General features: G+C 38.2%; 1 protein-coding gene across 2 annotated transcripts in view; it reads right to left on the bottom strand.

Annotated features, from left to right (window-relative positions):
• The window catches only part of SGSM2 (small G protein signaling modulator 2), a 1,814,022-nt gene that overhangs the window by 339,287 nt on the left and 1,447,266 nt on the right, over positions 1–27,469 (bottom strand). For both annotated transcript variants that reach the window (XM_044054411.1, XM_044054410.1), the window contains exon 10: positions 6,041–6,204. In XM_044054411.1, the coding sequence (XP_043910346.1) occupies positions 6,041–6,204 (164 nt within the window). The remainder of the gene's footprint in view (positions 1–6,040; positions 6,205–27,469) is intronic.

The following is a 27,469-nucleotide window of genomic DNA, read 5'->3' as shown; positions in this document are numbered from 1 at the left end:
AGATTTCTGCTTAAGTTGTCTGCCAGTGAATTTTGTTTGCCTGACAGGAACTGAGCTTGCAGGTGCTCTTGATAGCTGAAGGCTGTGTTCCACAGAGCCATGGCTAACCTACAGAGTGGGTAGGAATGAGTTCCCCCCTGCTTGATTATGTACTACATAACTGTGGAATTGTCTGCCTTTATCAAGAGTTGTCCTGGCATAAGGTATTTGAAGGCTGTCAGTGCATTCTGTACAGCTAATGTTTCTCTTTGATTGATATGCAGGTGAATTTGTCCTGGGCTCCATTTGCCTTGAGTGCATTTGCCTGCCATGTGAACCCCCCCATGCATAGTCTGATGTATCTGTTGTCAGGGTTTGGGTGGCGGAGGGTTGAGTGAAAGGGAGTCCCTTGTTGTGGTAGCAAGCCTCTGCCCACCAAAGGAACTCTGCCCTTAGGCAAGGAATGACAGGAATCACTGTTTCCAGGTCCTAAGAATGTCGACACCAAAGACTTTTTAAGTACCATTGAAGTTTCCTCATATGCAGTCTTGCATATGGAATTAGTAGAATGCATGAGGCCATGAACCCTAGGGCTTGCAGTATTTTTTCTTGCAGATAGCTGGTTTTGGGTGGCCAGTAGTTATAAGTAATTTGTCAAATAAACCTGCTTTTCTGGAGTGAGGAATGCCATCTGGGAAGTTGTGTTCAAGCTTGCTCTCAGGAATACAATCTTTTGGCTGGGCACCAGATGTGATTTCTTTTTATTGATGGTATACCCCAGAGAAGTTAGGAGTCTCTTTACAAATGTCAGGTACTGAAGTAGCAGTTCTTGACTGCCTACCTGAAACAGGCAATCGTCCAAGTATGGGTAAATTTGAATATTTCTCTGCCTGCAGTATGCAATGGCTGGAGCCAGGCACTGTGAAAACCCTGGGCACAGTAGATAAGCCAAATGGAAGTGCAGAGAACTGATAGTGCATAGAGCCTGCCCCAAAACGTAGATATTTCCTGCAAGATTCCCTTATGGGGATGTGCAGATAAGCTTCTTTTAAGTCTAAGGTAACTAGCCAGGAGTCCTTGACTAGCATAAGAAGCAGCTGCTAAAGTGTAAGCATTTTGAATTATGGTACCGCCAGGAAGGAGTTGAGAGTTAACAGATCCAGAATAGGGTGCCAAGAGTTGTCTTTTCTGGGCACCAGGAACAGTCTGGAGTAGAAACCCTGTCCCCTTTGCTCTGTTGGAACAGGTTGAATAGCCCTGATACTGAGAAGAGAAAGTACTTGCTCTTGGGCCTCTGCCCACTGGTTTGGTGGAAGATCTGGCAATCCGCTTGGGGATGGCAGTCAGTGGAAGTAGAATCTGTATCCCTGGGATACAATGTTTAAGACCCATCAGTCCTGGGTAATATACTCCCAGTTTTTTGCATGCAGGGCGAGTTTTCCTCCTAGGGGTGCAAGTACTTCGGCATGGCTGGGAAGGATGAAGGACAAGTCATTGTGAACTTTTTCCATAAGGGGGTGGCTTACCACTCCCTGTTTTTGAGAAGGGAGCACTCTGTTTAGATCTGTGCATACCCTGAGACTGTAGTCTTTGTGGTCTGTTGCCCCTGGGTTTGGACTGAGAAGGTCTGGGAGGGAACTGGAAATGACCCGTTTTTTGAAGGCCAATGCCTACTGAATCTAGGTGGCTGCACCTGTAAGAAATCTTTAACAGTTTGCATAAATTTTAGCTTTTTCCTCCATCTTTTTAAGAACTTCTTCTGATTTTGAGCCACATAAACATCCTTGGTTTAATGGAGCATCTAGTAATTTGCTTTGACATGGTCTGGCAAGATTTGTTCCTTCAGCCAAGCATGCCTTCTCAGAACAGACCCAGTGACAGCAGCCCTGCAAGATGCTTCTAAGGCATCAAAACCACACTGCAAAGTATGTTTACCAACTTGGTTTGCTGAATGCATTAACTCTTGTAAGTCTTTATTTTCTGCACAATCCGGAATCAACAAATGTTTTTATTTAATTAGTTCCATAATATGCTGCTGGTACTTCAACATGTGAAACTGGCAATTTAAGGCCCTGATGGCAAGAGTTGGAGACATATATACCTTCTTACCCCATCTGTCTAAAGCCCCAAAATCCCTGTCTGAAGGGGTAGGGTTTTTCGCTGTAGTACCCTTAATACCTTTAGGTCCCTGGGAAATTGTCTCTGAATCCACAGTGGGATTTTTAAAGAGAAATTTGTGAGAGTCAGGTACTCTCTGTAGCACCTGTCAGGCTTTCTAGGAGCTGGTGGTAAAGTATCAGGGGTAAGACTGATTTTCATGAAGACATCATCTACAATATCTAGGACAGGGGGTATAGCTAGATGCCTATGCTAAGGCAAGTCTAAAAATTCCCCAAGTCTCTTTTTGGACTGTGGGTAGTCCTGGCATTCCCAGCGGAAATGCTCTCTTAGGGTATGCAAGGTTTCACCAAAAGAAAAATATTCTGGGGGGAGGCAGAGGGAATGTAATCCTCTGCATCTGAGTCCTCACAGGTAGATAAGGGTATATCATGGTAATCACAGGGGTCAGAGTCATTGGACTCATGGTCTGTAGAATCAGAAGGAAAATCAATTTGTTGTCATTTAGAGGGGGAAGGCTGGCTTCCCCTAATTAAAGTAATAAGGTCTTCAGCCATTCTAAGCATTTGTTTCTGTGGCATGGGAGCTTGAGAATGCGCTTTGGTCGTCAGTTTCCTAGGCATAGTGCAAACGCTGGGCTTGAGAAATTTGGTAGTTTTAGTCATTAACAAAGTAGTCAGTTTAATACAAACATCGGAAGGTCTGAATACACCCTCAGAAGCCGGTGTGTGCACAGCGGCTCCGAACCCATCCAAGGTAGAGACATCCGCAGGTTCCATAGTTGAAGAAGCATCTCGCTGCATACTGGACTCCGAATGGGTCTCAGTATTGGCCTGCAAATCTGTAGAAGCGGGTAACAGGGGCTGTGAAAGTGCCTCACTGAGTACCAGCGGAATGGCGACTAGCTTAACGGAAGCTTTGTCAGCAGTTTTGGACCTATGCAGTCTGTCTCTGTCTTTATCCTTGTGTTTTTTCGGAAGATCGGTAGTCAGATGGCTTATCAAAGCCAGTTTGGAATACGCTGAACGAGAGCGGAAGAATTTAGTGACAAAAATAGCCTGATGACAAATAGTTTGGGCGTTGAACAAGGCACAAAACAGACAACGAAGGACGTCGTGGTCTGGGCCTAAACAGCTGACGCAGTAAGAATGAAAATCTCTGTGAGGTATTTGCTTTCCACAGGCAAGGCAACTGTTAACTTTTTCTGACATTGGTTAGAGCAAGAAAAAACGATCCCCAATGGGGTACTTAGCTTTAGAAGACTTCATTTTTGAAACTTGAAAAACGAAAATTTCAGGAAGTGGCCGACTGGCACTTGTGAACTGCTTCTGCTTCGAGCTCTCATGCGGCAAGAAAAGCTGATGTAATGGCATCGGCTGCATGTTTTATGCCCCTGATGACCTGATGTCATGGAAAAGGCGACAGCATCCGATGCAGAAATCCTAAGACTCTGGTATTTGGGCCGACTGAGGGCTACCTGCAGGCAGATAACCCAAGTGTGATGACTGCAACAGTGAGACTCGAAGAACATATAGCTGTTATTTTCTCCTTGCTCATTCTGGTGAGTGGGGCATCTGTGCATCGTACAATGCAGCTCCTTATAACAAGAGTCCTGGGTGATGTGTTTTCTGGCTTATGGAATTTGCTCTTGGGGATCCACTGGTTGTACGCATATATGTGGTGTTTGGTGTTGCTACTGGTGAGTGCTTTAGAGACCGCTGAGGATAGATGTTGCTGTTTATAGGCTTAGAAGGTCTTTGATGTTTGGGAATACTGCCTTTTAGTGCCTCAGCATAAGCTGATCTGTGTGTGGTGGACACTATATGTTCTGGATGTAGTTAGTGTGTGCATTACTGACAATCTTGTCTGTATGTGAGATTTTTGCCTCCAGTAAAATTGTGTCGGTGCTGCTCTTGAATCCTATGTTTGTTGCTTTAAGAATTAAATGGTTGCCTGTGAACATAAGACAACTACTACATTGTCTCAAGATGCTCATATCTACTAAGCTAGTTATGGAGACATTTGGAAATTGCATATCCATGTTGTCCGGAGCTGTACTTGGGTGGGCTACTGTAGGCCATGAACTGGGTTATAAAGAGATCTCTTTGAATGGTCTCTGGGGTTTGGAACTAGACTAGGTTAGATTGTGCTAAGATTTGATAGTAGTTCTGTTTAATGTGCAGACTAGCTACTCTAAGCTTAACTCCGTGCAATTGGATTGTTTTAGCCACACTAAGTTACAGGTTTCAGTTCTGAGGGAAGTTTTGTAGATAAAATTTACTTTATAAGCACTTGTGTCTGTACAGGGCACTGCCAACTACTTTATGTAATAACACCAAAAAAGATTGCTTATGAGTATAATGCTATAGTGAAACAACTTAAGGCAGTTTCATGTATTAGGGATCTTTATAATGATTTAAGGGCAAAATCAACACATAAAGCAAAAAATAAAGCAGCAGCACTCTAAACTGTTAAATGAAGTGCAAAACAATAACATAAATTTCTTATCTGCCAAGGATGGAACAAGATTAACTCAGGACCTCCTCAGCGTGTGGTGAGATCATCAAGCAGATGGGCGCTCTGGGAAAATGAGCATGAAAAAATCTGTAGTAAGAAAGGTTTACTAAGTGCAACACTGGTTTGTTGGGTGGGCACTTATTATTATGGATATATGGAAAACAATGGGTGGGAAAGTATTTAAATAGGTTACGCAAAAGCCAATAGCAATGAAACATGGGAGGGAGGGACTTTGGAAATCACATTACCATAAGGGGCAGAAGCCAGAGTCATAGCCTTTTAAAACCACAAGAGAAGGAAGGAAAGGTTGGGGAAAGTTTCATACTGGAGCTCTAGTCCTATGGTTAGGATTTCACAAACTTTCAGCTTAATGTGTCGTTACGGGGTGGTGCAGACACAAAAACTGGGGAAAACATTAGTAATGTAAATAGAAAGACACTAGCATGCAACTTTAAGCAGGTATATACAGCTATAAAATTAACTGAAGCACAAGTAATGATGCGGAATTCACAGTACTGCCACTACTATAATCTCACCACAGACTATGGCATCAGATAATTAAATGAAAATTTAAGCAAGTCTACTCAGCTATAAAAAGTACTGAAGCACAAATCCTGGTGCAGCTTCCACAATACTGCCACTACTGCAATCCCACCAACACTATGGCACCAGACTATGCAGAAATTTACCAGTAACACTGTAATAAGTGACTAAATGAGGCTCAAATCTGGCAGTAGATCACAGTCCTGACAACTGTGAAAGAAGCTACAAGACTGCTTGAGGACACAGGCTAGGTTTAGGTTCAAAATACAAACAGCTAGCTTTTACATGTAATTTTACTTATGGAACTAGAAGTGCTGTATAATGGATAAGCAATGCTAAAATCTTGCAGTGATATACTATCTTCACACAACTGTAAATGAAGCTACAAGACTAAGGTCCCAGAACAAACTAAAAAAGGCAAACAGAACTTTTTTGGCAAAAACATAGATAAAAAGTGGAGAAGTACAAAAAAGTATCACCACACAGGTCACTTAAAAGTGTAACTAAAATATTTAAGCAGTATTTAAATAAATACTTTTTTTCACTTTTGATGAAAAAGTTGTATCACACACCTCACCAAGTCTTGAGCAAAAAATTTAGCTGCAGTATAATCTGCCACTGAAATATGTTGATCCGTATTGGACTATCACCAAACCTGTGACATCCCAATGGTCACACCAGCTTTTCTACTGACCATTGCTCTTCTAACTGCCACCTTCCACATCCTCCCAGTTTCACAGTTAAAATACGTTGAAGCTACATAAGTCATCCTTCTTAAGCCAGAAAAAGGATTAACAGGAGTTTGGCCTAGTAGTTACCAGACAGTGTGGTATATATTTTTAAGTATAGATTACTGACAAAAATAAATTGTATCCAGTTTTACCTTTCCATGCTGTGACCACAGTGGTGGATCCAATTGGCCCCGGGGTAACAGTCCATTTTCTAGGCAAGACAGAAAAGCAAGAAGATGCCCACCTTGAGGGAAATGAAGGGGCGGCCTTTGAATTCCATCCTGGCTCACCAGTACTAATGTTCCTCTACAGTCAGCTAAAAGAAATGTGGGAAATTATTTCTGCTCAGTTATTGCTCTAAACATCTTGCTACAAACTGATTAGGAATTTGTTGCTGCAAGTTATCATCTCCAGTCCATACAAGTAGAAATCACAGCACATCATTTATATATCATTATTTTGTGCTCTTCTGTTACCTTTTGATGGACTAAACTCATTTTATAGACATATAAATTCTAATTAAGACCTGAAGTAGCTGGAAGTGCACTGGTTAATGGTATGCAGAACTGGGCAAGCAACAGCTATGCAACTATTATTGAGATGTGTTTTCAGGTTGCAGTGGTACCGTGTGTCTTTTATGAAGCAATGCTACAATTCAGAGCAGGTCCAAAGCCTTATGGATTTTTTTCACAAAAGTAAATTTTTTTAAAACGTACATTTAAAGAGTCTTACTGCTTAGTGCCCATTAATAAATATTAAGATATCACTGCTGGTGGACCTACTTTACAGTCCGGCTGATGAATTCATCACCACCAAACTCTCTGACCAGACTGTCCTGTCACCCAGCTTAATAATAAAATATAAGAATAACAGGAACACATTAATAATCATTATTTTTGTAGGAGGCTGTGTCCCTCCTGCACCCCACATTCCTGATTACTTAATATACTCACTCTGAGGTTGCACTAAAAATTTAGTATCCCTAAAAGAGCAATTTCAGAAATGGTTGCTCATTTCTAAATTTTGCAGATGTAAACTGGGCACTGTGGTTGGGTAGTCAAATAGTGCTAAGTTCATCAGTGGGAACATAAAATAAACCCCTGCTGGCTTTTGCCTAATGTATGGCTAGGTATCACTAACCACCAGGCATTGTACCAAATCCCACAATGGTAAGCTGCACTCCTGACTTTTAATTATGCATTATTTTGTATTACTCTAATCCATCTGATACTACTTTCCCCCAAATAAATTTATTTTAGTACTTCATTTTCTTCTCATTTGAAATAAGACTCATAACATCTTAATAATCTTTGGGTCACATTTTCTTTAATATTATTTACTATATGTATTTCTATAAAGGTGGGGATCACGGTCTGTTCTTTGCTGGTTTATATTATCTACAGTTAAATGATAATGTTGTAATAATAATAAAAAAAAAGACAATGTAGTTTCCTGGATATGGTACCACTATATCAATGCAGTTTTTCATCAAAGTCTCTGGCTTCCTCCTACTTCCCAATGACTTTCTGGTAGGAAGACTAATGATGCTCTAAGCTGCCCCAAGGTGTGTGTATGGTAGGTGTGTCTACAGTAGGTGTGTGTGTGTGTGTTTGGTAGCATGAGGCGTGTGCATGAATACACTGAGGTGGACTGGATTCCTCCTCCTTACACATCATCATTCCGGTTATCACTCTACAATACATACTTTGAAAGAAAGAAAAGCCCAATGTATTAGAAGCAAAACTGGTAATTGGCACGTCCATAAACCATTTATAGCTGATCAAACTGCATCTGCAAAGCAGCACATTTTATTATTATTCACTGAAAAGAAAGTGTGAAACCAATGACATGAGTACAAGGTGGCACACAAGCTCTTATTTTACAGGAAAGTGGCCTATAATGGAAGAAAGATAAAGGCATTAAAAAGCCACACATAGCATTTGGACTCATGCCTCTCAACTTTTCAGATTTTTGGCTCACGTTTTTGGTCGGTTTCTCATAAAATTTGTGGTTTTATGGCAAATCACAGGGATGATCTGAGGACTGAATTCACTAAATAATGACATACATTTGAGTTTCAGACTTCAAATCATACAGAAAATACATGTTAAAACAAACCCTGTTACTCTAGCATCTTTCTGTGTTTATAAAAGCAATATTTAAAATCTGTCCCTATTTTTTCGGGCTTTGTCCATATTTCTTGCACTAAGAGTTTGAGAGGTATGCTTGGACTGCATCCAGCAAAATACAAAAAAAAAACATTTTTAACTTAAAGGATTTAAGTCTTATACCACCTACAAATTTGATGCAAACACATTTTTACCTTAATGGATCCAAGTTTCATACTCTCTACATATCTGATGCATTGCTAGCATCTCATCTATTCAAAGGAGTCCCAGTCTACAGGCTATTACATATACAGACTTTATATACACAAAAGATCAGGCTGTACAGTCATACTGATGTAAAAAGCACCAAATTCAGTTATCAATGGCAAAATTAATATGATGTACCGGTAGTCAAATCAACAGCAGATAAAGATAGCTATTCGAAATAGCCTATCTGTTGCTTCAGTCTGAAAATGCAAAAAAAAGAAATAGAGCATACTTCTCTGATTAACTTTTAGCATCTTGGGCCAAACAATTGTCATGAGGAGTGTTAATATCACTTGGTAATCACAAGAATTCTCTAGGATTACTCCTACAACAATTGTGGACTGTCCCTGCTCACCTCTTTACTTACAAAAGGCTAACAAACATTCAGAAATATCAAGAACAACGGAGTAGCTAATAAAAAAAACACATTAAGGCAGCCACCTCATTAATTACGATTCCTGACACATGGTCTTAACTTTTGACATGGTGCAGGATGATACTACAGACAACAAGCTTATATGCGTGGAGTGTCTACTTGTACAAACGATTTTAGCATCTGGGAAAAGTATCACATTTCATGGATATGAATCTTCTTGTCGCCTTGCTACACTTCAGTGGACTTTTTCACTGCTGATCATATCATATTGTTAGGAAAATCGCTTCATTTGTTGGTTAACCATATAACAGTAGAATGGGTCAGAGACTGTCCGGGTGTCAGACAGATGAGAGTAAAGATGTTTTGTTATTTCTTATATAGAAGATAAGGAGAAGGAAGGAACTGAATAGACATTCGGTTAGTATCATGGGTCTATATTATAACATTGAAGTCTAAAAACATTGAATGTTATAATATCGACCCCATTCAATCGAAACACCAGAAAACCGAACAGTCAGAATAGCAATTGTTTTTCCCAGGGAAAAAAAATGCTGTTCTGACAAAGACATACACAACTCCAGCACACCAAAATAAATAATCCACACACATACACTTCACAAAACCCTACACTAAACCAGACATACACCACTAGCTACCCACTTACCTTAACCCAACCCTAACCCTATGGTCCCTAACTATCGCACACTCACCTTACCCGTTCCCTAACTCTAACTCACCTACCCCACCCTATCCCTCACGTCCACACAATCGCACATTTACCTGACCCGCGCCCTAACTCACGTAACCCATGCCCAATCGCACACTCACCTTCATTCGCACACTTACCTTAACCCGGTCCGTAACCTTCGCTCCTCAGTTGAGGAAATAGCGAAGCTGCAGAAAAGGCCCACTGAATACTATCCCTAGGAAAGTATTCGGTGTTCTGCAGCTTCGCTATTTCAAGTGTTCGCTCTACTTGGTTCGATATTATAACATTCAAAGTTTTTGAACTTCGATGTTATAATATAGACCCTAGTATCATATGTCTCCATAATGGGATTGGCATTATTTGTCTTAGTGATGTATGGATTTATGACATGTATGGTGTGTTAGTTGACAATATCAAATCTAGAGCCTGTACTGCTAAATAAGGAAGACCATGCTAAGATACAGGAGTTCTTTAAAGATCTTTGTTGGTCACCAAATCGGACCTAAATCCGAATCAAACATATTAGGGATGGCAGAAACAGGTTAATGCTGTCATAGTAATGGATGACTGCAGGATCATTGAAACTAAGCACTAACATGATTTATAAATTTTGGTTGACAGAAATATGAAATTTGGTCAGCATTTTGATATCAATGCATCAAGTTGTAAACTGACGACATTCTTTCAGCATGTTATCAAAGAGAAACCCAGCAATTATACTACCAATATATGTAATATACAGTGGATATAAAAAGTGTACACACCCCTATTAAAATGTCAGGTTTTTGTGATATAAAATAATAAGACCACAATAAATCATATTAAAACTTTTCCCACCTTTAATCTAGTCATATTAAATTCTTATGTTAATTAGAAGAGTAGATTAAAATAAACTGTCCATCCATGAATGGAAAATTAACTAAAAGAGTTAATGTCACAAAGAAATAAGTAATGCCATGGTTCCTACAAGTTAAATGTGGGGGCGCTGTACCGGTGCAGTGGCTGGCCTTGCTGCTTACAAACACTTGGATCTCTAATTCATTCCTTGGCTGGGATGTCTTCTGTACAGAATTTACATATCCTCTCTTGTGCTCCCGTGTATTTTTGCAGAGTTCTCCACACTGGTGCCCCTTCAAATTGCTTATGCGACAATAAGAATGCACAAGAAAGTTAGGTTTTAAAGGGAAATCCATGGCTCTCTACACAGATGACAAAGCCACCCCCTGATATCCACAGCTTTTCCTTCCAAGGAACAAATGAGCTGTAGGAGTCTCATTAAGAGGAAATGAAAGAGCTACCACAGTGAGCAAAAGGGCAAGTAGCTTCCTCTCAAGATATCTTTTATATCAAGCTAAGGCAAAGCAGAAACAAAGAATATCCACTATGAGTCCTCTAGAACATGTCAGCAGTTAGACAAAGGGAACAAGGGTGTGCATGCTGATAAGGATGCAATTGCACATCCAGATTTTTATGCTAAGTAAATACAATTTGTGTATCTGGTACAAGGAGGTCCATCCCTGTCATCAATACAACAGAATACCAAACTTATCCTCCCAGGTGGTCACCTGCATGGAAACACAACTTTGCTAACTGTGGCCCCAAAATAAGACCAGGATTTAAAGACCACATAAAACTTGTAGTGTCTTGTGAGTGTTTAATGGCACCCACTTATTTGATCACAAATATCTGTGACTGCATTTTTTGAAAAAGGCTTGAGAAGTAGCCACTTCCCTTGTTGAGTGATCTCTAGTTACAGAAAGTAAAGGTTTACTATATTATTTTAATTTAGTAGAATCAGTCAGTCATCTGGCTAAACTTTAGAACCCAATTTCTTATTATAAAAGGATGGAAAACTCTGCAAGTCTCCATTTGGTTCTGTCCACATAAAATTTTAACTGGCTGTGGACGCTTATACAATGCAGTAAATATTAGCCTCTGCTGCAGTAATTTAAAAACAATACAAGCAACCTAACAGACTGACTGAGGTTTGTCTTAGTGGCTACCTTATGAATAAATGAAGGGTTAGTTCAAAATGACACCCCATCCCATGTGGAAAATCAAGCACAGATGATTAACATACAGTTTGCAATTCAAAAACACTTCTAGGTGAAGTAATAGCCGCTCAAAAGAACACTATCCATGATGCAGACTTCAACTATGCTGTAGCAGCTGTCTCAAAGGAAGGATGTGCCAATTTCCATAAAGTACAAATACCATGGCAGAACTGAATTATTGACAGGACATTGATGAGGATCTTACCTATGAGAAAGGTGTTACATATACTCAAAGATGCTAATGCTGTGTTAGAACCTTCAAGAAAGTTAGAAATTGTATAATGATGCACATTGACTTGTGTAGTTTCTTCTAGTATTTGACCCCTGGGCAGACATGAGTATCTGGATTTCCCTGATGAGGTCAGAAGAGGCCAAGTCCTTTAACTGAATTGCAATAACCATACGATTTGGCAGAATGAATGAATGAAGGTCTGGGACAGGCCTGCCAGATGGGTGGGTCAGGTAGGTTCTGAAGGACTTCAGATGAACAGACTCCAACAGAAGAAGAGGCCTGAGCATAAGAAACCTCCGTTGTTGAGGTCTAAAAGGGGGGGGGGGGTATGACCAGAAATTTGAAATTTGTCTGCTTGGCTTTCTGTATCAACTTGTAAGGGAAAATTTAAAAGTGTAAAGTAGCCCTGAGGAGTCATTTCTAAATGAGAGCATCCTTGAGATACTCCCTTAGAAGCAGGATGAAGGAAAATAAGCTGCTAGACTTGGTGTTGGTTGCGGATGCAAAAAGGTCTCAGTAAGGTTCCCTTGATGGATACACTTCCAAACTATAAACAGACTGAGGGACAATTCATGAGGCATCGGTAAGCAGTGACTGAGCCTGTGTACAAGGTGCCTGGCTTCCTCAGAAACATGACTGGGTATTAGAAAGTGCCCTGCTAACATAGCCCATTTCTGTACCCTTATCACTTGTCAACAGAAAGGGTAGCAGTGAGCTCTCGCTGTTGTTCAAATACCAAGCCACTGCCATGTTCCTGGTATGGATAGCTACAGAAGTCTGAGATAGGGGCCACTGCCATGTTCCTGGTATGGATAGCTACAGAAGTCTGAGATAGGGGCCACTGCCATGTTCCTGGTATGGATAGCTACAGAAGTCTGAGATAGGGGCCACTGCCATGTTCCTGGTATGGATAGCTACAGAAGTCTGAGATGGGGAACTCTGAAAAAACTACAATGTCAGGAGGACTATACTTTTCTCCAGAACACTGATGTGCAAACTGGCCTCTGTCTCTGATCATAAACCTTGGCCAGTCCTCCCATGACATGCTCTCCCCACCCAAAGAAAAGATGTTCATGAAGGCAGCCACTGTAAGAATGCATACTTTTAACAGACTCCTGAGCAATGGTCACCGTGTTTCATGGTGGGACAACTAGATTCCTGTGTCTCAGATAAAGAAACACCATTAGCCTTGCAGCCACTAGTTTGCTGCAATGAGACATGCATTTGGTGGACACCCTGGAGACCAAAAGTGAGATCAAATGGAAGGACCTGGAACTGATAATGGACAGCGCCTACACTGAAGTACTGAAACCTCTTGGACTCTCTGGCAAGTTTGTGTCTCAAACTTCTATAGCCATCCATACCAGTAACATGGCAGTGGTTTGGTGAAGCATCCTGGTGTTCCAAAGAGAACATCTAGTCTTCATCTGACAGGAGTGAAGAATGGACTACATCATGACCATCTGAAAGTTTTTTTATGGGGATGAGTTATTTATGCCAATCATAGAAAGTAAAGCCTATAATTCCTTTACCTTTCTGAAACTAAAAACAGCCTAAAATATCAACCTGAGGCTTTCTGATTTGGTGGGACACTACGGTCGGCTAATAAACTCCTTGTAGCCTTAACCAAATCAAAGAATAAAGCTGGAGACTCATTATTTTCAAATGCTGTAGGGAAAATCTGGAATCAACTTCCTCAGGAAATAGCAAACCTAGACTCTACATTCCTTTTCAAGAAACATATCAAAGAACATCTAAAAACTCAATGGCTATGCCCTTGTACTAATCCTGACTGAAACTACTTCTGATCTACTCACTACTTTCCCCCTTGCATTTACTCCTAACTTTCCCACTATAAAACTAACTTTTATTGTAGACAGAATTTATCTTTAGATTGCCTCTAACATTTTTTTTTCTCTCTCTCTCTAGCACATATTGAATGTTGTTTAGTATCTAACTGGATGTGTTCCTTAATCCATGACTGTTAAACAACTAATTTTCTGACAGATTTTGGTTCTGCTTTTTTTTGGCTTTTTTATTGTTAAATTCATACAAATGTATATCTTTGTACCTATTTTATGTTGCTTATTATCTTTTATTGTTAATGATATTTTTTAATTTTTGTAATTCTGTAATTGGAGCTTTTCTCCCCGGGCCTCTACTGAAAACGGATATTTGTCCAGCTAGACTAGCCCGGTCACCAAATGTAAAATAAAATAAATAAAAAAAAAAAAAAAATTTGTTTATGAAGAATCTTTTTTACTGCCGTGCTCTTTTTTTTTTCAAAAAGTTTTTATTCATTTAATAACACAGTAGCATAACAGTATAGTAACAAGAAAAAAACAAATAAACCATATACACTATCCATAACAACTAAAACGCAATATACATAGGAGAACACTTAATATTTCTCATAACACATTAAACAATTTTGTCCAAGCAATTAAATGATGAGTTGTGCTGTTAGTCCTTGCTTTTATAGTAGCAATCTTATTCTTACAAATGTATTTCGCAAGATGAATAAACTCAACTTTAAAGAAAAGAATAGACTGGGATTTACAATTTTTAGTAACAATTTTCCTTGCTATAGAAAGGATAGACCATAGCAAAATTTTTTGTTTTTTAGGAATGACTTCAGGAACAGGAACATTGAAAAGGATAAGGGAGTCAAAAATTCTACAGTTGTCATTCCATAGAGCTTTACAAAGATATTTAAAGTCTTATCAAAGTGGGGAACTTATTTTGCAATTAACAACCATATGTATCCAGTCAGCATCAGGGTGTCCACATCTCCAGCATTTCATTTCATCTTTCTTGTACATTATTGCTAATCTATGTGGAGTGAAAAAACATCTATGTAAAAATTTCCATGTGTATACACACCAGAACAGGGAAGATGTGGATTCCTTCACCGACTGTAAACAAAGTTTTTTTTCATCTTTTTCTGAGAATACTTGTCTATTAACTTCACTTGAATAATTCGAAAAAGAAACATCTGTTTTGCTAAAATCATTACTGAGAATTTTATAAATAACAGATGTGTATGAAGTGTTCTTGGGTGAGCTATTAATAACCAAGATAAAAATCCAAGATTTTCAAGTTACTCATAGTATGCCTCTAATGACAGTACAAGCTTAGTATGTACAAAATCCTTACAATTTGGAGGTCCAGCCAATTGCAATTTTGCAAACTGTATCTCCTGATGAAATAAGTCTGCAGAACTTATTTTATTAGCTGAGAGAAATTGATTCCAATATAATATCACCCTTCTTAAATTCTAACATTTTCTGAGTATCAAAAACTATCAAACATTCATTTGTGTCAGCAATAGGAAACATAATTATTAATAAATTCTTAATAAATTGATTAGAAAACATAAGCTTTTTAAACAGCAATATTTGGTTTATAAGAGGTATGAGAACAAGTTTTGACCTTTCACTTTAAATGCATATTTTTAAAATCCATATAAAGATGTTTCTATTTATTTGAGTATATGGTTCAAGCAATGTGCTATTACTATTTAGAAGTAAGGTTTCATGTATTGATTTTCAATATGATCTATAAGTAGTATTATTCCAAAGCAACACTATGTTAATAAATGCAGAGTTTAAATAAAAATTAATATTTGGAAACCGTACACCTCCCTTTATCCCAGCTTAAGATATGCCAGTGAAGAGAAATTCTTGCTTTTTTGGGATACCAAAGGAAGTTGAGTAATAAGTTATTAATTTTCTGTTTAATTTTGAAGGTGGGGGAATTATTAGAGCTTGGCCAATGAATAAGATTTTAAATAACAGTATCATTTTGATTAAAGTTAGTCTGTCTTCACATTTGAAGAGGAGTCTGTTCCAACTGTCTATTAGACTAGCAACTGAGTTCATAAGTTGTAATTAATTAGATGAGTTATTTTTTTATAACTGGATTCAATAATGATACTTAGACATTTACTATGCATGCCCTCCCCCAGTTTATGTTGCTTTTTGATCTATGTTTCATAGTAACATTTTTATTCAGTAGAAGTGCCTAAGTTTTGTTGTGATTGAATTTTAGACCAGAGATGTTTGCAAAGAAGTCTAGATTATTTAACGTGATCTACTGAATTTTCAGTATCATTAAAAGTTATTAGTAGGTCATCGGCAAACAGTTGTATCTTGGGGGATAATTTGTCTGACACTTTATATCCTTTAATGCTGTCATTATTTCTGTCATAATTTGCAAGAGGCTCAATAGCCATGGCAAAGAGTAATGGGAAGAAGGGGCGCCCCTGTTAAATACCTCTTAATATTTTAAATGGGCTAGATAGATAAGATCCAATCTTTACATAGGCTATGGGCTTTTCACATATTTTTTTAAATGAATCCTATAAACTTTGGTGAGAAACTGTACTTTGCAGAGCTTTAAACAGATATGGCCAACTTACAGAGTTGAAAGCTTTATCTATATCAAAGCTTAAAACAGAAAGCTATTTTTTTTCTTGTTTGCAAAGTCTATTAAGGACAGTAATCTAATTACATTGTCTTGTACCTTTCTGTTTTCGCTAAAGCCAGTTTGGTCGTCATGAATTAATATTGAAAGAATATTATTTAATCTGTCTGCTAAGATAGACATGAATATCTTGCAATCAATGATAAGCAAAGAAATTGGCCTGTATGATGTGCAAAGGTTGGGGTCTTTATTTGGTTTTAAGATGGGAGAGATGATAGAATATTTCCATAAGGGAGGGATGTCTGCTGTAGTTTTAACTTCTTGCAATGCACTGAGTAAGATTTTTCAAGATGTTCTCAGGTAAGAGTTTGTAAAATTCCGGAATTAGACCATCCAGCCCTGGTGCCTTTTTTGTCTTTATTTGTTCCTTTAGTTCTTTAAAGAAAAAGGGTTTATCTAAGTTATTAATATGTGTTTGGATAGCTTCTTTTGAATATTATTAGCAGAGAGTTGTCTATACTTTTATCACTTGTAGATGAGTTATTATTAATATTCTTGTAATGGTTTTTAAAACACAAGATATTTTTTAGATCTGTAACTTTGATATTCTGATTATTTCTAGTCTATATTTTTTCTTTTATATAACTTTTTTTATTTAAATATTTAGATCTAATTGCAATCCTGTGCATACTCTTGGGACTGAGTAGCATTGTGATCTGATTTTTTCCATATTTATTGATATTTTATGCTGCATGATATCCTGATATTCCTTGTTCAGTTTACATACGTCAGCTAATGCAGATTTGTCATGTAATGTTTTAGTTTTGGTTCATCCATTTCTTTCTGCATGTCTACCAGTTTTTTTTATCCCACTCTTTCCTTTTATTCATATATCAACTTTTGACTTTACCATATAAGACTACTTTTAAAGTGTCCCATAGGATAATATCTGAAAACTCTCCATTATTATTGGCGTCTAGGTGAAGCTTTATTTCATCTAGAAACCACTCTAAATCCTTGTACAGTTACTAGATAAGCAGGCAGCCTTTAGCAGAAGCTTAAGGGATCAGTACTAAGAGTTACATTGAATGTGACAGCATTGTGGTCAGACATAGGGCATGATATCAACATTACATTATCAGTTTTGGCCAGTAAAGAACTGGTTACAAAGACTTTGTCTATGTTGTTTTGTGTGCCAAATCTGTAAGAGTAGTGAGGATACTTCATGGAGGATAATATTTTTATGTCATCAATGTCAATTAGGTTTCTGTCTTTTATGTAGTTGTTCAAGTACTAGGCAATAGGGGACACCTTGAAGGGCTTAGAGCTTGTAGTATCAGTGGAGGACAAGATACAATTAAAATCACTTGCTAATTGTAACTCACATTTAGACTTTAATGTTATGGTATCTAAATGTTTTTTCACAGTTTTAGTCGCAATACCCAGTATCTAGTAGGTGTTTGCAAAAGTGGACATCTTTTTATCTAGTTTTAGTATGACTAAAGCAAGTGTACCAACATTGCTCGAGTACGAGTCAACTATTTCTTGAATTCTCATTGATTTTTCTGAGTAAAATTAGGAAACCTCTTCTTTTGTGGTTGTAGTTTGAACTTAAAATCTTATAATCCTTAAAGGTTAATTTGTTTAGAGCTTCTGTTACTAAGTGGGATTCCTGAATGAATGCAAAATCTGCTTTATGTAGCATTAAATATTTGTTGACACTACTCCTTTTCATGGGGTTGGTCAACCAATTAACATCAATAGATATAATGTTACATTTTATCATTTGATGGAGTGCTATTATAAGTTTGTTTGTGTCTTTCGGCTTTTCCTGGTTAGGGGTCGCCACAGCGGAACTCCGGTCCGCTGATTGGCAGTAGAGTTTTATGAGCTAGCTTGCCGGGCCTAACGCACAACCTTCAACGAAGGAACGCCCATTCACACATGTCGCCACACAGAAGACGCTCTGAGAATCGAACGGGCAACGTCTAACTGTGAGGCGACAACGCTACCGCAGCACCACCACCGCAGTGTGCTATTATAAGTAAAACTGAAAAATGCTTTCCTTGATACATTGACAAATACATTTTTTTTAAAACTGTTATGGACAATTTAAAAACTCTAAATTTAAAAATAAAACTGTACATTTTAATAACCTTCTGCATGGATAAAGTATATCCAGGCTTATTATATCTCTCATAGAACCAGGAAACTAACCCTCTCATGCCATCCATTGGGAATTCCTAGCTACTGCAGGTTAATAGCAAGCAGAAGGGAAACTGCATGTACATTAAAAACATACAAAAGGAAAAATTGAATTTAAATATAGTATGTATGCATGAGCTAAGAACATGAAGCTGTATACCATTTCTTAAAATTATTTTTATCTAAACAGGCAAAGATAAATTGATTAATCCTAATAATTATTTGTTGCTATGAGTAAATACAGGACTGTAATGTCATTAAAGCAAACAGGAAAAATGATGCATTTAAAACTGTCACTGTCAGAAACATATTTGTAATTCTTATTTACATATAAATGTAATTCAGATTAAACAAATCACTATTTACAGTAAAACATATGCTGATTAAAACTTGTTAGATAAAAAAAATAATTGCTAAATGAATGAAACTTCAAATGATCATTCTTGAATTGGACTGGATGTTAAGTGTTCAGTGAAGAGAAACTGATTCAGAGGTCACGCCTACTTGGAAGACAGCACAGATTTGTTTCTCATGAGTCTGTGAGCTAACTGAAGCCTTTAGAAGTTTGAGCTTGTCATAAAAGTTGTCAAAATTCCACCAAAAAAGTAAGTAGGTGGGAATTTTCTAGTGAAGTGAAGATTTTAAGCATAACTTGTGATGAATAGGCACCAAATTACCAATCATACACAGCTATAAGTTATATTCGCTAAATGAAGCACATTACAGAAATTCAGTTAAGTAGTAAATCTACATATAATAATAAAATGTCATCACTTTCTTTTTAATTATTTAAAAGTAATACGGTAAGCATTTCTCTCTCCTGCAATGATCAAATACTATGACACTACGACTAAAACAGAAAGGTTAAGGTACATACAATGAAGAAATAAGTATAGGATATAAAAGAAATATGTATAAATATATGAAATGAGTAAGTGATTTTATACCATTTTACTAGTGTCATGCCATTTATATAGAGAGATAAAAGTATAAAACAGTTTGCAGTTGGATAAGATTTTGATTTACTTGAATTTTGAGCAATATATATTATTTATAAAATTAGCATTGTTGTTGGAAAGATAACAGGACAGAAAAAAGTTACATTACCTCCTGTGTATGACTCTACATTATTTAGAAGGAAGAAAACAAAAACTTGCATGCAATGTGAAGTCATGTATAATCATTTGTCTCTAGGTTTCTTTTTTTCTTTAACAGTCCACTCATTTTTTGAAGCTTGTCTTTTTAAGTTCATTGAAGAATCCATGAGTTCAGGTCGACTTAAAAGGTTCTTTTTGTAAACAAATGTGGATGTTTCTTCAACAAAGTCAAACGTTTTATTTCCTTCTGGCAGGGGTAGTCTTATTCTTGCTGGAAATATGCATTGTGCTTTGATTCCTTCCTTTTTTAATGATTTTATTAGAGGAACATATGCTCTTTTGGACATTACAAGGGGTGAAAAGTCGTTGTCAAACCCGATAGTTTGGTCACCAATTTTTAATGGAGCACGGAACCAGGTAGTTCTTAAAACAAGGTCTTTGTCTCAAGTGTAGATAAATCTTATAATAACAGATCTTGGACAGCTGTTTTTACTGGATACAGAAGTTGTAGTTAAAGACACGTGTGCCCTTTCTATCCTGAAGGATAGTGCTTCATCATGTAGGTTTAGGATTTTAGGAATCCAAGAAGCCATGAAATTAATCATACTGTCCCCCTCAATCTGATCCGGGATGGCATAGATTCTTATGTTGTTTCTCCTGGTTCTCTTCTCAATGTCGTCTACCTTTTCAATAAGTCTGGTATTTTCTTCAAGAAGAACATCTATGTTATTCTCTCTTTCTGTTAACCTGTAGTCTACATCTTTTACAGAATCTTCCAAAGCAGCAATCTGGGCAGTTTGTTGTTTAAGGACTTCATTTAATAAGGTTATTTGTTTTGTGGTCTCTTCTTTTATGTTGTCCACTTTTAAGTTTAATTTGTCTATTTTACCCACAAGTCTTGAACTCTAGTAAGGATTGCCTGTATTTCTTTCTTCACTGGAGTTTCATGCTGAGAAAAATTGGAGCTGATCATTTTCCCTTGTGAATGTGGTTTCAATGTCCCTTCTATTTGGAAGTTTGACAGGAAAATATGAAAATTTTACCTTAAAAATTATATCAACTTGCAGCTTACGACTTCCAGAATCTGATTTTAGTAGTTTCAGGTTTTTGTTGGTGAAATTAAATAAAAAAAATCCTGTCAGGAAAAATGAAGACTGCAGAGTTCAAGAACTCTGCTATTTTCAGCTTGCCATCCAAGCCACGCCCCTCCTCGCCACACTCTTTGATGAGACGGAACACCTGGCAAGAACATTGAATTTAGTTGGGAAGGGGAGTGGAAGGGAATCATGCAGCCTATGGATATCAGAGTCTTTAAAACACTAGTTCTGCATGATAGCTAACCAGACATCATAGGAAGTTACTAAGCTATTGGCCCTGAGGCCCTTGCAAGCCTAGCCAAGAATTTAGCCAATGTTCTGACAAGTCAGCACCTGATGCCCCTGTCCAGCAGGTAGACAGATGGAATCCCAGGGGTGTATTTTTTGTTCCCCATCCAGTTATCCACGTTGTGCTTAAAAAGGGTTAATAAGGTACTTTGCTTGACGAGGAGAGGGAATCCATTTCACAGAAGAGGGAGTCTCTGGGACACAAATTTGTCCCGCCAACAAGTCTTGTTGATGTCACAGACCAGGTTGAGGTCGTGCATGTGGGTTACTCGAGCAGAGCTAGACTTGTGGATATGCAGCATTCCCATCAAGACAGGGTCTGAGACTGCTTTGTATGCCAGACAGAGGTCACCTCTGAAGAGTCTGTATGAGACGGAGTAGAGGGACAGGGCTTTTAGCCTATTTGTGTAGGGTAGATGTTTGAACCCCTGGATTCTCCTGATGAGGAACCACTGTAGTCTCTCCAATTACTGCATGTGCTTTGTGAGGTACATGCCGAAAGGAGCATTGTACGCAATAATGGGTCTTATAAGGGAAGAATACAGGGAAGTTATGACTTCCTTGTCCCTGGATGAGATACCCTTACTAATGAGGTGGGCCATGTAGAAAGCTTTCCGTACAAAGGAGACAATATAGTGGTCAAAAGTCAATTTGGTATCAACCTGAGTGCCCAAGTCCCTCACGACTGATTGCATGCTTAAGATCCTTGTTATTAATGTGATAATTTATGGGGACATCACTCAAGTGGACGATGATGCATTTTGTGGCATTCAGTTTGAGGCCAGGTTTCTGGCACCGGTCATTTGTTTGGGTGAGACCCTCTTGGAGGATGTCCACATCACTAGGGGATTTGATGACAGTGCCCAGCTTGCAGTAATCTACAAACTTGGTCAGCCATAACCCACTGATTTTAGCGTGCACCTCAAAAAAGTATATCCCAAACAACAGAGGCCCCAAGACCAATCCCTGGGGTACACTGCTGATTACGGGTCTACTGCTTGAGGTGGCTCTCCCTATTTTGACTAGGTGGGTTCTATCAGTGAGCCAGTTTACTACCCATCTGGTAACATATGGATTGATGCCTAGTTGAGAGAGTTTATCTATCATACCTGAGTGGGGAATAGTATTGAAGGCTTTGGTTAGGTCAAGATAGGCAGTGTGCACATTCTTCCCTTCATCTATGGCTTTGGCGACTGTCTTAAAGAAGCTGGCAAAATTTAACAGGCATGACCTCCCCCTGACGAATTTTCCGAAAGACAGTAAAGCACCCACACGTACGGCAAGTGCACGGCTCAAACCTATAGAATCAAACCCAAAAAAAGGAGCCAGCACAAATCCTGTTGGAAAATAAGTGTATTAAAAAATACACATAATATACACCATAATAACAGACTGCATATACATATGCAAAAAGACAAATTACACAGACCGGTTTCGGCTAAACAGCCTTCCTCAGTGTAACAAAAATAATAAAGACCATTGCATTCAGGAGCAGCCCATAAATATATAGGCATACAATTAAGACAGAGACCAATGAAAATAATACACAAATTAGATAATCAAAACTGTTCATTTAAACCTGGAGGAAAAATCCCACCCAGTTTGACAATCCACTTTTTTTCTTTGATGTCCAAAACTTGATGTAAACCAGCTAGATCATTGTATTTATGAACAATACAATCAATAATAGTAAATTTAAACGAACCAGTCTGATGTTTACAAATATGCTTATATAGTGCACTAGTTTGCTTATGTATCCTAATATCACTCAAGTGTTCACTAATTCTAAGCCTGAAAGGCCTAGAAGTTTGTCCCACATAAAAAGCGTGACAAGAGCAACTAGCCAAGTAAATAATCCAAGTTGAGCTACAATTGCCAAAAAAAATCTATGTCATAAACATTTCAAGTGTTTTTACTAGAAAAACAAGTGGTTTTATATATGTGTGAACAACTTGAGCAATGACCACATGGATGACAACCTACTAACTTCTGCCCAGTGATGGTCCTTTGTGTCAATATTTTGTCATGCCGAGCCCTTTTATAATAGCTAAACAAAGACCCCAAGGATCTGCCCCTACGACAATAAAAATCACATTTATCATCCAAGATGTCCATACAAGGACCCCCCTCCCAAAATGTTCCAGTGTTAGGAAATAATATCCATAAAGGATTTGGTATTTTTGCCATAAGTAGTAACTAGCCTAGTCTGTGACCCCTGAGCAGAAACCCATTCCTTATATCTTAATAATTCAGATCTATCCTGTGATTCCGCTTACTGATTGGTCACATGGATGTCACCAACCCTATATCCTCGGGCTCTAAATCTGGCACATAAATCTGATTTAAAGAGCTCATGAGTGGCAGTACTAGAACATATTCTTTTAACCCTGAGAAATTGAGACTGAGATATTCCTGATGACATGTTGAGGGTGGAAGCTAGATGCATGCAGTAGAGTGTTATATTGAGGAAATTTGCGGAATACCCGTGTTTCTAAAGTATTAGGAGTAGTACGTGTAACCAAAACATCCAGAAATGTGATCTCTTGTTGATGCCAGTACCCCAAATATTTTCATTCAGGTATTCCACAAATTCCTCAAGATACCCAGTGTTACCCCTCCACACAAGCCAACAGTCATCAAGGTATTGTCTCCAACTATCCATTTCATCAAGGTAAATATTATGGCTTCTATCATAAATAAGTGCCTCTTCTATATAGGCCATAAATAAATCGGCATATATGGGGGCAAAATATGCCCCCATTGCCATGCCACGAACGTGCCAGACACATTGCTGCTGGAAATAAAAAATGTTCTTATCCAGAACTTATTCAGCTAAACATACTAGAAAGGTGTTAAATCCTGGTCTATATAAATTAGCCCTCTCAAGCCAATATTGAAGTGCCATTAGGCCCGCCCAATGAGGGATATTAGTATACAGGGAGGTGACATCCAAAGTACACAACAACCATTCGGATTCCATTTGGAGATCCGAAATAATTCATTCAATATATACGAATCATATCCTGAACCACATTTTTTATAAAAGCCAGTGTGCTTTTGTTATTGGGCCTACTCTTTATGGTTTGATGACACACATTGGGTTGCTCTGATTATATTAAGTGATTATGGATTTGGCTTCTATTATTAGGGGTTTGTCTTCCGACACCAGTGATTTGGGAATATTTGGTTTGGCTTCACAGCAGGTATCTGGTGTTCCGATGAATCCTAGTACTGATCTGGCATATGAATGTCAAATGGCTTTTTCCAAATTAATGAAAGGGATTAAGCATCTTAGAAGTAATGTATGACATCTTCATCTCTTTAAGGCATATAAATATAAACAAATCTCCCCTAGAGGGCTTTGTGTGAAGCTTCAGCCCTTAGTACCACAAGCTGATCAGACTTTGCTTGATGATTGGCTGACAGTTCAAAAACAGGCCTCTATGGGTTTTGTTAATGCTCTTGTGGCATATTATGAAATGACTATACAACAACAAAATTGTGAAGTGGAAACTCTTGGTCAGGGGCTAGTGAAATTTCAGGATTTGCCATGCTGTGTGTCTGGGGTGAGTCAGTTAGGGAAGGACCATTTGGAATTAGAAAACACTTTGAAGGAGAGGAAAATTAGAAAGTTTAATAGGGACCTTGATGACTATGATAGAGGGAGACCATTTGAGATACACAAGAATGTCAGGTTTTTGACGCCCAATTCCAAAGCAGTCAAATAAAAAAAATGAAACCCATTCTTAAGAAAAGAAGTAGGGATGTACTTACATCTGGTGAGGACACTTTGTCCAACACTGAAGGGGAAGACAGCCAAAAAGATAGGTTGCCAATTTCCAAGAGGAACAATACAACCAACAATTCGGGTCACCCTTTAGAGCTAAGTCAAGAAGAGGGGGGAGGAAACATAAGGGTCCCACCGGATCTGGAGGGTATTCGGAGGATGATAATTTGGAGTTAAATGGTTCTGCCAATGTACATAACATTTCCTCCTATGCCTTATCTGATTTACAAATAAAAATCTTGAACAAAGGTTTAAGTTTTGTGCCTAGTTTCAATGTATCCGAACAAGAGTTTGCACAGGATGTTGTCAATTTTTGTCACCTGCTCAATTTACGTCTGTTTTTCAAGGACCAGGATGCCCCCCATGATGTTGTTGATACTTTCCATTTTCGGAAATCTATGTTCAAACACCCTATGTCACCAGTTGTTTCGATTTTTCAGAACAGGGTCCTCAGGGATTTGCATTTGCAGCTTGGCAAAGATGGTGTGATGTATGACAATATTACGAGGGCAGAACACCTCTGTATAGCAGAACTTAGGTCTAATAATGACATTGTTGTTTTGCCAGCTGACAAGGGAGGAGCGGTGATGGTCCTAGATTGGATAGATTATTATCAGAAAGGTCTTAAACAGATAATGGATCATAAATATTACATGATCATGCCCTTAGATCCCACCATGAAATTCAAGTCTGAGATTGACAATTTTTTTGGATAAAGCAGTCGAAGAGGGTATTATCCCTAAGGAGACTTGTTTTCATTTGAAGGTGGACCACCCCAAACAGCAATGCCTCTACTTATTGCCCAAAATCCATAAGAACCCTGTTCATCCCCCTGGGCGACCCATTGTTTCTGGGAGGGGCTCATTAACAGAACCCCTCTCTGAGTTCCTTACTCAATATCTGAAACCCTTGCTGTCTCATACGTCATGGATTCAAGACAACACAGTTTTTGGGAATTATTTCAGATCTCCAATTGGAATCCAAATGGCTGTTGTGTACTTTGGATGTCACCTCCCTGTATACTAATATCCCTCATTGGGTGGGCCTAATGGCACTTCAGTATTGGCTTGACAGGGGTAATTTATATAGACCAGAATTTAACATCTTTCTAATATGTTTAGCTGAATATGTTCTGGACAAGAACGTTTTTTTATTTCCAGCAGCAATGTGTCTGACAAGTTCGTGGCACGGCAATGGTGGTATCATTTGCCCCCACATACGCCGATTTATTTATGGCCTATATAGAAGAGGCACTCATTTATGACAGAAGCCATAATATTTGCCTTGATGAAATTGATATTTGGAGACGATATCTTGATGACTGTTGGCTTGTGTGGAGGGCTGACGCTGGGTATCTTGAGGAATTTGTGGAATACCTGAATGAAAATATTTGGGGTATTGAGGTTAAATTAACTTGGCATCAACAAGAGATCACATTTCTGGATGTTTTGCTTACACGTACTCCTTCTAATACTTTAGAAACACAGGTATTCTGCAAATTTCCTCAATATAACACTCTACTACATGCATCTAGCTTCCACCCCCAACATGTCATCAGGAATATCCCAAAGTCTCAATTTCTCAGGGTTAAAAGAATATGTTCTAGTACTGCCACTCACGAGCTCTTTAAATTGGGTTTATGTGCCAGATTTAGAGCCCCATGATACAGGGTTGGCGACATCCATGTGGCCAATCAGTATGCAGAATCACAGGATAGATCTGAATTATTAAGATATAAGGAATGAGTTTCTGCTCAGGGGTCACAGACTACGCTAATTACTACTTATGGCAAAAATACCAAATCCTTTATGGATATTATTTCCAGACACTGGAACATTTTTTTTTTTGGGGGGGGGCCCTTTTATGGACATCTTGGACGATAAATGTGCTTTTTCTTTTAGTAGGGGCAGATCCTTGGGGTCTTTGTTTAGCCATTATAAAAGGGCTCGGTATGACAAAATATTGATACAAAGGACCATCACTGGGCAGAAGTTAGTAGGTTGTTATCCGTTTGGTCATTGCTCAAGTTGTTCACACATATATAAAATCACTTGTTTTTCTAGTAAAAACACTTCAAATGCTTATGACATAGATTTTTTGGCAATTGCAGCTCAACTTGGATTATTTACTTGGCTAGTTGCTCGTCAGCCTTTTTATGCGGGACAAACTTCTAAGCCTTTCAGGCTTAGATTTAGTGAACACTTGAGTCATATTAGGATACATAAGCAAACTAGTGCACTATATAAGCATATTTGTAATCATCAAACTGGTTCATTTAAATTTACTATTATTGATTGTATTGTGTATAAAAACAATGATCTAGCTGGTTTACATCAAGTTTTGGACATCAAAGAAAAAAAGTCAAACTGGGAGGGCTTTTTCCTACCGGTTTAAATGAACAGTTTTGATTATCTAATTTGTGTATTATTTTCATTGGTCTCTGTCTTAATTGTATGCCTATATATTTATGGGCTGCTCCTGAATGCAATGGTCTGTATTATTTTTGTTACACTGAGGAAGGCTGTTTAGCCAAAACCTGTCTGTGTAATTTGTCTTTTTGCATATGTATATGCAGTCTGTTATTATGGTGTATATTATGTGTATTTTTAATACACTTATTTTCCAACAGGATTTGTGCTAGCTCCTTTTTTTTTTTTTGGTTTGCTCCCCTTGACGAAACCAAACTGTGTGCGATTGAGTGCTTGGAGGTTGCCAATGTCCTTGTTAATGAGGTCCATGACAATCTGTTCCTTTGCCTTGCAGATCAGGCTAGCTAGGTTGATGGGTCTATAATTTCCTGGATTTGTGGGTGATCCACCTTTGAGCAAAGGAATGACTGTGGCTGTCCTCCACTCAGTTGAAACACAGACGGTACTCAGGCTTTGGTTGAATAGGGTGCCTAATGGTGCTACAAGTGTCTGCCTGAGTTCATGTAG

Source organism: Protopterus annectens, chromosome 13.part0 (assembly GCF_019279795.1).
Source record: "Protopterus annectens isolate FY-2018-M chromosome 13.part0, PAN1.0, whole genome shotgun sequence".
NCBI lineage: Eukaryota > Metazoa > Chordata > Ceratodontiformes > Protopteridae > Protopterus > Protopterus annectens.
The sequence above is the reverse complement of the archived record's forward strand: the minus strand, read 5'-3'. Positions and strand labels throughout refer to the sequence as shown.